The sequence below is a fragment of the Salmo trutta genome, chromosome 28, assembly GCF_901001165.1.
Source record: "Salmo trutta chromosome 28, fSalTru1.1, whole genome shotgun sequence".
Lineage (NCBI taxonomy): Eukaryota > Metazoa > Chordata > Actinopteri > Salmoniformes > Salmonidae > Salmo > Salmo trutta.
The window spans coordinates 21,848,791-21,862,384 of record NC_042984.1 but is presented as its reverse complement, the minus strand read 5'-3'; the positions used below and the strand labels follow the sequence as shown (position 1 = coordinate 21,862,384).

General features: G+C 41.6%; 1 protein-coding gene across 1 annotated transcript in view; it reads left to right on the top strand.

Moving 5' to 3' along the window:
* Window positions 1-13,594, top strand: part of LOC115165803 (metabotropic glutamate receptor 4-like) — a 73,856-nt gene that overhangs the window by 51,410 nt on the left and 8,852 nt on the right. The window contains exons 4-5 of the mRNA XM_029719192.1: window positions 3,838-3,974; window positions 5,301-6,236. Of these exons, the coding sequence (XP_029575052.1) occupies window positions 3,838-3,974; window positions 5,301-6,236 (1,073 nt within the window). The remainder of the gene's footprint in view (window positions 1-3,837; window positions 3,975-5,300; window positions 6,237-13,594) is intronic.

Here is a 13,594-nt window from a genome sequence, read left to right as displayed (position 1 = left end):
TTCAGATCCTTCACTTTTTCCACATTTTGTTAAGTTACAGCCATATTCTAAAATGCATTAAATACCCAATAATGCATGTCAATCAAATGAAATGTATTTGTCACATATGTTATGACTTTACTTTCATTAATCTGATGACTGTTATTTATAAAATCAACTAACTATGTTTAATTGTTACCTGATTAAATTAATTATGTAAAAATTAAGTCATTAGGAATTTGGGGCACCATGAGAGCGATTGTTTAAAGAGTTACCATCTCCCAAATTAAACTTTAAAAGTCTTTACCAATCACATCCATAAAACAATCAACATATTAATCATAATCTCGTATCATATCCTCATTCTGAACAGTCGTAACCTCCTGCATCTGCAAAAACCCCAGCATTATAATTTATAACTTATAATTCAGTACTACACAAATTGGTTTAATTATTTATTTACTAACTCACTAAATAATAACACAGGATAAACATCCACACTTAATACATTAAGAAAAGGTCCCTAGCGGACTGACACAACATATGGTGACTTGTTACAAAGAAGATGAAAAGGGAGGGAGAGAGAGAAAGAGACACTTATCATTGATACATTTTAGGAACTACTCTCACAGTAATCATATACTTTGCACACGAACCACCGGCCATTTGAAGTAAGAAATCATGAATGTATTTATGTTTAAATGCCTTCGTTCGATGTGGATCTCTGTCGGAACCAGCTTTCTTAGGAAGGGTATCGGGCATTTTTGCGGCACGCTTGTAAGGCTCTGATTGTCCAAAAGGGGTAACCCACTCCGTCTTCTACTGTTGTTCACTGTGGAAGATGCTCCTTGGAAGATAGGCTAGCCAGCCGTGTCGACGGTTCCCATTGGTGATGAAAGTAGAAGAATACGGTGATTTGAGCAGAGTAGTAGAAATGCTTACTTTAGTGTAGACTTTAGTGCAGCCTTTGATATTATTGACCATAATCTGTTATTGGAAAAACATGTGTTATGGTTTTACATCCTCTACCATATCATGGGTTGAGAGCTATCTATCCAATAGTCATCATTGTAAATAAGAATTTGTTCTTAACTGACTTGCCTATTTAAATTAAGGTAAAAATTATAATTATAATTGAACACTGTCTGCGTGTCTGTGATAAAGAAATGCCCTGCATTTTTAACACCACAATCAACCAAACAAGTACTGCAGGTTCTAGTTTTATCTAATCTTGACTTTTGCCCGGTGATATGGTCAAGCGCTGCAAAGAATGACCAAGAACAGAGGAACACGTCTTGCCCTTCAGTGTACACAGAGGGCTAATGTCAACAGTATGCATGTCGGTCTCTCTTTGCTCAAAGTAGAGGAGAGATTGACTGCATCAATTCTTGTTTCTGTGAGAAATATTAATGTGTTGGAATTCAAAATTGTCTGTATAATCAACTTACTGTAGACTGAGTATGCAAAGCGTTAAGAACACCTGCTCTTCCATGAGACTGACCAGGGGAATTCAGGTGAAGCTATGATCCCTTATTGATGTCACTTGTTAAACCAACTTCAGTCAGTGTAAATGTAGGGGAGGCGATAAGTTAAAGAAGGATTTTTAAGCCTTGAGACAATTGAGACATGGATTGTGCATGTGTGCCATTCAGAGGGTGAATGGGCAAGACAAAAAATGTGCCTTTGAACGGGGTATTGTAGTAGGTGCTAGGTACACCGGTTTGTGTCAAGAACTGCAACGCAACTGGGTTTTTCACCTCAACAGTTTCCTGTGTATATCAAGAAGGGTGCACCACCCAAAGGAAATTCCACCAACTTAACACAACTGTGGGAAGCATTGGAGTTAACACGGGCCAGCATCCCTGTGGAACGCTTTCGAAACCTTGTAGAGTCCATGCCCAGAAGAATTGAGGCTGTTCTGAGGACAAAGAGGGGGAGGGGGAGGGGTGCAACCCAATATTAGGGAGGTATTCCTAATGTTTTCAATACTCAGTGTATATATATATATATATATATATATATATATATATATATACACTATAGAGTTCCTCTGTCCAGTGTCTGTGTTCTTATGCCCATCTTAATCTTTTCTATTAAATGGCCAGTCTGAGATATCTTTTTTTCTTTGCAACTCTGCCTAGAAGGCCAGCATCCTGGAGTTGCCTCTTCACTGTTGACGTTGAGACTGGTGTTTTGCGAGTACTATTTAATGAAGCTGCCAGTTGAGGACTTGTGAGGTGTCTGTTTCTCAAATTAGACACAAATGTACTTGTCTTCTTGCTCAGTTGTTCACTGGGGCCTCACACTCTTCTTTATATTCTGGTTAGAGTCAGTTTGTGCTGTTCTGTTAAGGCAGTAGTACCCAGAGAGATCTTCAGTTTCTTGGCAATTTCTCGCATGGAATAGCCTTCATTTCTCAGAACAAGAACAGACTGATGAGTTTAAGAAGAAAGATCTTTGTTTCTGGCCATTTTGAGCCTTTAATCAAAACCACAAATGATGATGCTCCAGATACTCAACTAGTCTAAAGAAGGCCAGTTGTATTGCTTCTTTAATCAGGACAACAGTTTTCAGCTGTGCTAACATAAATGCAAAAGGGGTTTCTAATGATCAATTGGCCTTTTAAAATGATAAACTTGGATTAGCTAATACAACGTGCCATTGCAACACAGGAGTGATGGTTGCTGAAAATGGGCCTCTGTACGCGAATGTATATATTCTATTAAAACAATCCGCCGTTTCCAGCTGCAATAGTCATTTACAACATGAACAATGTCTACACTGTATTTCTGATCAATATGACGTTATTTTAATAGACAAAAAATGTGCTTTTCTTTCAAAAACAAGGAAACTTCTAAGTGACCCCAAACTTTTGAACGGTAGTGTATATATAAATATTTTAAACAGCACGATCATTACACAGGTGCACCTTGTGCTGGGGACTCTAAAATGTGCAGTTGTCACACAACACAATGCCACAGATGTCTCAGGTTTTGAGGGAGCATGCAAGTTTTTACCACAGACCACGTGTAACCACGTCAGCCCAGTACCTCCACATCTGGCTACTTCACCTGCGGGATCGTCTGAGACTAGCCACCCGGACAAGTGATGAAACTGTCGGTTTGAACAACTGAATAATTTCTGCCCAAACTCTCAGAAACCGTGTCAGGGAAGCTCATCTGCGTGCTCATAGTCCTTACCAGAGTCTTGACCTGACTGCAGTTCTGCATCGTAATCATCTTCAGTGGGTAAATGCTCACCTTCGATTCCCACTGACATGCTGGAGAAATTTGTTCTTCCTGGATGAGTCCTGGTTTCAACTGTACTGGGCAGATGTCAGACAGCGTGTATGGCATTGTGTGGGCGAGCGGGTTGCTGATGTCAACGTTGTGAACAGAGTGCCCCATGGTGGTATGGTTATGAAATGGGCAGGCATAAGCTATGGACAAAGAACACAATTTCATTTTATTGATGGCAATTTGAATGCTAAGAGATACCGTGACGATATCCTGAGGCCCATTGTCGTGCCATTCATCCGCAGCCATCACCTTATGTTTCAGCATGATAATGTACCTCCCCATGTCGCAAGGATTTCTGATCCATGCCCGTACCTTTTTTTCAGGTATCTGTGACCAACAGATGCATATCTGTATTCCCAGTAATGTGAAATCCATAGATTACGGCTTAATCAATGGATTTTCAATCCTTTATACTGTACTTTTTGTGTTCTATGTTGTTAAGTATCTTGTGTGTAGCAATCCGTCACCACACATGAAGTTCCCTCTCAGGAAATAAATATTATTTGAATTGAATACATATGGTTTACTAACAAAAATGTCCCTCTTAATTATTCTGCAGGAATTGCTGGCACTCCAGTGATCTTCAATGTGAACGGAGATGCCCCTGGTCGCTATGAAATTTACCAGTACCAGATGAAACACAACACCACAGAGTATAAGATCATCGGCCACTGGGCAGACCAGCTTCATTTAGATGTATGGTTATTTATCTCTCTATGACTTCCACTTGTTTATTGCATGGCACCCATCAAGGTTTTCAGTAATGTGAATCTAAGTAAATACTGTGTACAGTTAGAAGTGTCTGTGAAGGTTAATACAGTACATCATATTTTTGGGTGAAAAAAGATGCACTGACTAAAAACATGTCATATTAAACCATGATATGAATGTATTTGTCATTACTGTATACATAGCCTCAGTCCTTGGACCAGCACCTTGCCTTGAGTTGGGTTGCTTTATCAACTAAGTTAAGTCATGCAGGACCTGAGACTTCTCTATATCACAAAAGGACAGTAGATATCAGGGGCCAGCTGTGGGGTTACTGTTGCACACCAAATCCATTTTTACAATTGTCATATATTCCCCCATAGCTGTTTTGGAATGCAGGCCCAGGAATAGCAGTAAAAGGAAGACATTTTCAGGAAACGTAAACAACCATGTTGTCATTCAGAGATTGTTTACTTTGCTGATTCTGATTCTACCACAGGCCATTTCAAGTAACCATCAGGCATCTGAAACGTATGGTAATAAACTAAGTAAGGACAAGACTGCTATGTGGTATTACATTATGTCAGCATTACCATATTACTGCATTTGCTCGTTCTTAAGCAAGGCTTATGTGGCTGAGAAGGGGACACATATGTAGTTTCCTGCTGAGTTATAAATTACGAACAATGCTGTATTCCATGCTTTAAGATAAGAACATCTTTCAAAGTAATGACTTTGTGATTGAAAAATTGTATAGTCGTCTTGTTAAATGGTGTTCACCATCCTTAAAACAGATGTCTTTCATCCCAACATCCTTGTATTTTGGGTTTTGAGAGTGTTTAGATTCATTCTAATCCACTAAATGGTCATTTAATTGGGGCGGCAGGTAGCCTAGTGGTTAGAGCGTCGGACTAGTAACTGAAAGGTTGCAAGATCGAATCCCCGAGCTGACAAGATAAAAATCTGTTGTTCTGCCCCTGAACAAGGCAGTTTAACCCACTGTTCCTAGGTCATCATTGAAAATAAGAATTTGTTCTTAGTTAAATAAAGGTAAAAAATTACTTTAATTGTGCATATGTAATATTCCTTTTTAATATGCAACAATAAAAACAAGATAGTTGTGGCCACACAATCTGATCAGTGTTAATGCTTATATCCTCTAAACTTTTTTCTGCAAATGTTACTCTAAGTTTATCCAAATTTCATCATGCCTATTCATGGAAAACATGCATTAATCAAGTACCCTTTTTATGACTGTTTAACAGTCACAGACAGATGGATAACTCCTTCTGTCCTTCACCTTCTTTCCACCAGACTAATGAGATGCGGTGGCCTGGTGGGACACTCCATGTACCCCAGTCTATCTGCAGCCAGCCCTGTTGTCCTGGGGAGAGGAAGAAAACAGTCAAAGGTGTCCCCTGCTGTTGGCACTGTGAGCGCTGTGATGGCTACCAGTACCAGGCCGACACCTACAGCTGTAAGATGTGCCGCTTTGACCTGCGGCCCAATGAGAACCACACGGCCTGTGAAGCCATCCCCATCGTCAAGCTGGAGTGGAGTTCCCCTTGGGCTGTCATCCCTGTACTCATTGCTGTGCTGGGCATCATAGCCACCATGTTTGTGGTGGGCACCTTCATCCGCTACAACGACACGCCCATCGTGAAGGCGTCTGGGCGCGAACTCAGCTATGTGCTACTGACGGGCATCTTCCTGTGCTACGCCACCACCTTCCTCATGATCGCTGCCCCTGACGTTGGCATCTGCTCCCTGCGACGGATCTTCCTGGGTCTGGGGATGAGTATTAGCTATGCAGCGCTGCTCACTAAGACCAACCGTATCTATCGCATCTTTGAGCAGGGGAAGATGTCAGTGAGCGCCCCCAGGTTCATCTCCCCGGCCTCCCAGCTGGTCATCACCTTCAGTCTGATCTCAGTTCAGCTCCTGGGGGTGTGTATCTGGTTTGGTGTGGACCCGTCTCAGGCTGTCATCGACTATGAGGACCAGCGCACGTCCAACCCGGACATGGCTCGTGGCGTGCTCAAATGTGACATCTCAGACCTTTCTCTGATCTGCCTGCTTGGCTTCAGCATGCTGCTCATGGTCACCTGTACGGTGTATGCCATCAAGACCCGGGGGGTGCCAGAGACCTTCAACGAGGCCAAGCCCATCGGCTTCACCATGTACACCACCTGTATCGTGTGGCTAGCCTTCATACCCATCTTCTTTGGGACCTCGCAGTCAACAGAAAAGGTAAATGTTTACTTTGACAATTTAACTCTTTAAATCATGCTATAAATTCAATACTTATTCATTCAAAATAATGTAATTTTAAATATGTTTTGCTGTTGAATTTTTTTACGTTTTCATAGGAACATTTCAATTGAAATCTTAAAAATGGTTTAAAACAATGATGTATGGAAGAATTTAGTCATCCTTGACAGGTATTACTTATGCTATTTCCTGTTTTCATGAATTTTCCAACGTTGTCTGATTGAACTCACAAAGATTCCTCAAAACTAGCGTGTAAGTAGTAAGCACCACGAGGACAAGACAATTAAATTCACTTGTGTGAGCCAAGGATTGTCTGACAGTTTTTCCATTTGGAATTACGCTTTGCTCCTGCAGTTTAATGTGAGAAAAATGGCTCACTCAAATTGCTCTTGTTGTATAACGTCAGTCTCTTATGTGCGTGGATGCCTCAGCTATTCATCATGTGATAAGATGTGCTGCTTTCTGTTCCACTCAGGGGATTACCGGGCATTGAGTGCTGACTTGTGCGGATAATTCATTTCACCCAAGTTTGTTTGGATTTGCTTTCTTTAATTGTGTTTACTCGAATGTGTTTGATTTTGCTTCATACTTTAGTGATAGGGGAATGCCAAGTAGTCAGTCAATCAGTACACTCTGATGTGCAACGAAATAAATGAGAGATGCTCAGCACAACACATGCAATGAAAATCACAGCTTTTGATAACAAGTGCCTTATTAGGTAGAAATGCACTGTCTGTGGCATTGTCTTTCTACTGTAATCTTCGGACAGTGGCTTGTCATTTGACTTGGAACGTTGTATTTTCTGATGATGTGGATGGATCAGCCATCAAAAACAAATTATCAACAAATAAAATGATGTGCATTTGTTTCTGAAATGGGCAGCTTTGAAATATCGGCGACGTTGGACAATTGTCAGATATGGTTTGTCATGTTTTCTTACAGAAACACTTTGTATAGCTTGGTGACTGAATCACCAAGCTATACAGGGGTAAAAAAAAATATTTCTCCCAAACTTTCAGCACCCATTGGGTTCTTGGTCACCTTCCTGACCAAGGCCCTTCTCCCCTGATTGCTTAGTTTGGCCGGGCGGCCAGCTCTAGGAAGAGTCTTGTTGGTTCCAAACTTCTTCCATTTAAGAATGATGGAGGCCACTGTGTTCTTGGGGACCTTCAATGCTGCAGACATGTTTTGGTACCCTTCCCCAGATCTGTTTCTCGGCACAATCCTGTCTCGGAGCTCTACGGACTATTTCTTTGACCTCATGGCTTGGTTTTTGCTCTGACATGCACTGCCTAGAAGGTCAGCGTCACGGAATCGCCTCTTCAATGTTGACGTTGAGACTGGTGTTTTTCGGGTACTATTTAATGAAGCTGCCAGTTGAGGACTTGTGAGGCGTCTGTTTCTCAAACTAGACACTCTAATGTACTTGTCCTCTTGCTGTCACGTCCTGGCCAGTATAAGGTTAATTGTTTTTGTAGTTTGGTCAGGGTGTGGCAGAGGGAATTTGTTTTATGTGGTTCAGGGTGGTGTGTTTTTGTTAAAAGGGTGGTTGATTTAGTAATTCCGGGTTTTGGTTTATGTTTAAGTATTTCTATGTGGAGTCTAGTAAGTGTATGTCTATGTTTGGTTAATTGGGGTTGGGACTCTCAGTTGAAGGCAGGTGTTGTCTATCTGCCTTTGATTGAGAGTCCCATATAGTAGGGTGTGTTTGTGTTTGGTATTTGTGGGTGATTGTTCTGTGTTCAGCCTTATGCTTTTGCAGACTGTCAGTTTATCGTTCGTTTTCTTGTTTGTTGTTTTTTGTATTCATGTTGATTTAATTAAATGTTCAAGATGAACTATATCGACTCTGCTGCGTATTGGTCATCCTTTTCCGACGACGATTTCGTTATATCGTCAGAAGACGAAGATACACGTGACACTTGCTCAGTTGTGCACCGGGGCCTCCCACTCCTCTTTCTATTCTGGTTAGAGCCAGTTTGCACTGTTCTGTGATGGGAGTAGTACACAGCGTTGTACGAGATCTTCAGTTTCCATTTTGAGCCTGTAATCAAACCCACAAATGCTGATGCTCCAGATACTCAACTAGTCTAAAGAATGCCAGTTTTGTTGCTTCTTTAAGTAGAACAACAGTTTTCAGCTCTGCTAACATAATTGAAAAAGGGTTTTCTAATGACCAATTAGCCTTTTAAAATTATAAACTTGGATTAGCTAACACAATGTGCCATTGGAACAGAGGAGTGATGGTTGCTGATAATGGGCCTCTGTACGCATATGTAGATATTCCATAAAAATGTTCAGCTACAATAGTCATTTACAACATAAACAATGTCTATGCTGTATTTCTGATCAATTTAATGTTATTTTAATGGACAAAAAATGTGCTTTTCTTTCAAAAAGAAGGACATTTCTAATTGACCCCAAACGTTTGAACAGTAGTGTACAGTTGAAGTCGGACATTTACATGCACTTAGGTTGGAATCATTAAAACTCGTTTTTCAACCACTCCACAAATTTCTTGTTAACAAACTATTGTTTTGGCAAGTCGGTTAGGACATCTACTTTGTGCATGACACAAGACATTTTTCCAACAATTGTTTACAGACAGACTATTTCACTTATAATTCACTGTATCACAATTCCAGTGGGTCAGAAGTTTATATACACTAAGTTGACTGTGCCTTTAAACAGCTTGGACAATTCCATAAAATGATGTCATGGCTTTAGAAGCTTCTGATAACCTAATTGACATAATTTGAGTCAATTGGAGGTGTACCTGTGGATGTATTTCAAGGCCTACCTTCAAACTCAGTGCCTCTTTGCTTGACATCATGTGAAAATCAAAAGAAATCAGCCAAGACCTCAGAAAAAATTGTAGACCTCCACAAGTCTGGTTCATCTTTCGGAGCAATTTCCAAACACCTGAAGGTACCACGTTCATCTGTACAAACAATAGTACACAAGTATAAACACCATGGGACCACGCAGCCGTCACACCGCTCAAGAAGGAGACGCATTCTGTCTCTTAGAGATGAACGTACTTTGGTGTGAAAAGTGCAAATTAATCCCAGAACAACAGCAAAGGACCTTGTGAAGATGCTGGAGGAAACGGGTACAAAATATCTACATCCACAGTGAAACAAGTCCTATATCGGCATAACCTGAAAGGCCGCTCAGCAAGGAAGCCACTGCTCCAAAAACGCCATAAAAAAGCCAGACAACGGTTTGCAACTGCACATGGAGACAAAGATCATACTTTTTGGAGTAATGTCCTCTGGTCTGATGAAACAAAAATAGAACTGTTTGGCCATAATGATCATCGTTATGTTTGGAGGAAAAAGGGGGATGCTTGCAAACCGATGAACACCATCCCAACCGTGAAGCACAGGGGTGGCAGCATCATGTTATGGCGGTGCTTTGCTGCAGGAGGGACTGGTGCACTTCACAAAATAGATGGCATCAGGAGGTAGGACAATTATGTGGATATATTGAAGCAACGTCTCAAGACATCAGTCAGGAAGTTAAAGCTTGGTCGCAAATGGGTCTTCCAAATGGACAATGACCCCAAGCATACTTCCAAAGTTGTGGCAAAATGGCTTGGAGTGGCCATCACTAGGATTAAATGTCAGGAACTGTGAAAAACTGAGTTTAAATGTATTTGGCTAAGGTATATGTAAACTTCTGACTTCAACTGTATATTTCTTCTAAATATAGTATAATCCATTTAAAAAATGACTAACTATAAGATTTTACCTTCCTTATAAGTGTGAAATACATATTGTATATTTAATGTTGGAGAAAATGTGCATATTTTCTAATGGTCTCTTGATCAAAACGTCTGCCCCTATTGCTCTAGTTTAGCTTCCTGAAGTTGTTAGATAATCACCTTTCATCTCATATGACTTTTGTCCGTCTATGACAAATATAAATATTTTTTTCTTTAAAATCTATGAATTATTTTAGATTACTGGCTATAAATCGATCTCTGACTGTACTACAGCAACGAAACCACTCTCCCCTGCTGTGTTATGATGTATGAATTCCAGGCATATGTTAGTGGCTGTGAGGTAGGGTTCAGCCAAGAGTTAAAGGAAAGTCAGAAGAGCGAATGAAATGGTAGGAAATCCAAGCTGGGACATGCTAGCTTCAAGTGTTGTCAGATTTCACATCCTGCTTCATACAGACAGAAGAGACATACTCCTGTGTCTGTGAGAATCCGTTCCACCACTCAATGCAAGCCATTTCGATCTACAGTGTCCACAGATTGATTTATAATAAAACATGTCAGTCAGAACCAGTACCAGAACCACGCATCAAAGATGTTTTAATTATAATCCACATGATAATTCACATTTCCTGTTGCTGCAGGGTTGTTTTCCTGCTGTAACAAGCTAGCTCAAATTCAGATCCTACATTTGTATCCTTCACTTTGTTTTTCAGTTTCAATATTTCTTCACTGCCCCCATAATGTGGACATATACTGTAATGTTAATGGTATAATGCCACGTATATCCTAGAGCAGGCACACTCAAAGCTTATCACAGAAAGGGAAAAAATGAATGTGATTCTCCTAGACAAGAGCAAAGCTGGGACACAACCTTCATAGGTTTTGATATTATCCTTAATGTGTACAATTGAATTTCAGTTTCTGTTGGCTAACATAAATGTACTGTCTGTATTGAGGAATATTGCTGTAGGAAACAAAGCAGCCACTGAGAGTCCCATACACTTATAGTCCAATTACAGAGGTAAGCCATTTAGGAAGGTAATGGGCAATACAAAGAAAACCGTGGCCATCTTTACGATGGTGTGAGCTGCATGGTAATTGCTGTTATTTTCAAAGAAAAACATAGAATTATGTTAACATTTACACCCTGGGCGACAGCACTGTCTGAGCACAAGAGATGTGATGCACCTGAGTGAGACCTGGAATCTTGTACAAAGAGGTTAGCAGTGGCAGCATTTCTGTCTTCTATCGGATGTGATTAGTGTACAGTGTACATTAGGGATACATTACTTTGCCTTAACTTAAGCCCAAAGCTTTTAGATTTTTAACAACCTCTAACTCTCAATGAACTAACTGAACAAATGTGCTTATGTCTTTTGGATCTCCTGCTGTCAATGTTTTGTTTTAGTTAGAGAGATACATTCTGAATCATTTGAACACCTTGCATCCACGTACATGGGGTCTTGTTACATAACGAGACCATGGTTATGATGGTGCCAGTGTTTCCCCAGATTATTTTCCTGGCATAGGGGATTGCCTCACCTATACAATGAGAGGGGAAAAACTGGATGGTAGGGATGTGCGTGGGTACACTCTTAGAAACATATGATAACCCTTTTTGGTTCCAGGTAGAACCCTCTGTGGAAAGGGTTATACACTGATCCCTAAACGGTTCTATCTGGAACCGAGGGTTCTTTGTAGAGAGGGGATTACTGGGGCTTTAGGCAGTTGATAGGATGAGGATGACACTCCTATTTGACTGGCATCAGTCAATGAGGTGATGGGTGGCATCAGTAGTACAGTCAGCCCTGGAGGTGGTGGGTGGCATCAGTAGTACAGTCAGTCCTGGCGGTGGTGGGTGGCATCAGTAGTACAGTCAGCCCTGGAGGTGGTGGGTGGCATCAGTAGTACAGTCAGTCCTGGCGGTGGTGGGTGGCATCAGTAGTACAGTCAGCCCTGGAGGTGGTGGGTGGCATCAGTAGTACAGTCAGTCCTGGCGGTGGTGGGTGGCATCAGTAGTACAGTCAGCCCTGGAGGTGGTGGGTGGCATCAGTAGTACAATCAGCCCTGGAGGTGGCATCAGTAGTACAGTCAGCCCTGGAGGTGGTGGGTGGCATCAGTAGTACAGTCAGCCCTGGAGGTGGTGGGTGGCATCAGTAGTACAATCAGCCCTGGAGGTGGCATCAGTAGTACAGTCAGCCCTGGAGGTGGTGGGTGGCATCAGTAGTACAGTCAGCCCTGGAGGTGGTGGGTGGCATCAGTAGTACAGTCAGCCCTGGAGGTGGTGGGTGGCATCAGTAGTACAGTCAGCCCTGGAGGTGGTGGGTGACAAAAGTAGACTGGCAGGTAGCTCTGTTAATTGTGCCATTGTCTCCTGGTTGAAAGGAGGGTGGCACAGCACCAAGCTCTCTTTTGTGCTTGATACGGAGGACAAGGCAGCTGATTGGCAGGGTTGTCAGAACAGGGTTAATCATGCATGACGATGCATGCATGCTCTGCCAATCTGGGATGTTTGAGAAGATGGAGAGCATTGGCTTTACATTGCTCTGACGTTGCACATGAAATTAAGCTTGAAGAGCAACTATAAGAGTTTGATAATGTTCTTTCAAGGCTGTACAATGGCTCCTGCACTTTTTTTCTAAGTAATTAAAAGGGAAGCACTGCAGCAATGAGGTGTGAATTCAGTACGTTCTGTACTGTACGGTAGAAACAGATGATAAACGCTCATTCAAGCACAAAACAGCCTTAAAATATATTTCTTACTTCAAAGGAAGCTTATGCTGGCATCCAACCACTGAAAACGACAATAAGTAATGACTAACATCTTGAGCATTTTTGCTGCAAACAAAACCCAGCCAATGGCAAATACAGAAATCAGAAATCCGGTCATGACTCCAGCTGCTTTGATGTTGCAGAGGACAAAGCAGATACATGGGGATGGCTGGAATGGAAAACACTATCTATCTATAAACGCAGAAATAACCATTCCTGGTTTAAGTTAATCTTATGAATGGATTAATGTTTCCACATTGTTATCTGTTTGGAGGCGCTGTGTGAGGCTTTTCACTGTGATATTATGGGCCCAGTTACATTCCTGACACGTGGGAAAATGCAGAGGCAGGATCCTGTCAGAGGAAGGGCTGTAGATTGACAGGTGTGTAATCGTGGTGGCTCGGAAGGAGGGCCTGTTTCATGAGGCAATGACTGTCCCTATCTCACTAAATGGTCCCTGGCACTGTTTCTCCTCAGTGATAAAGACACTTGCATGCAGAGGGCCAGGGGTGGAGGGCTTCTGATGGCACTGTAACTGCAGTCAGGTGCAGGTAGGCTGCAGGAGGCACAGCTGGATGTTTGATTGATCCAATCCAAGCCATGTCTGGCAATTCCATACAAATATGCATAATAATAAGGCTTTTGTTTGGGAGATATTACTTTCTGATAATAGGGTGATTATATTCTGGCCACTTACACCTATACACATAAATGTAGTTACCTTTTGCACGTCAGACTGTGGAATGAAACAGAATGCAGGGGGTGAAATAGCAGCACAGATTTGATAACTTATCACTTTGGAGAGAAAGGTTTCTCTGCTCCTTTAGGAGAGACAGGA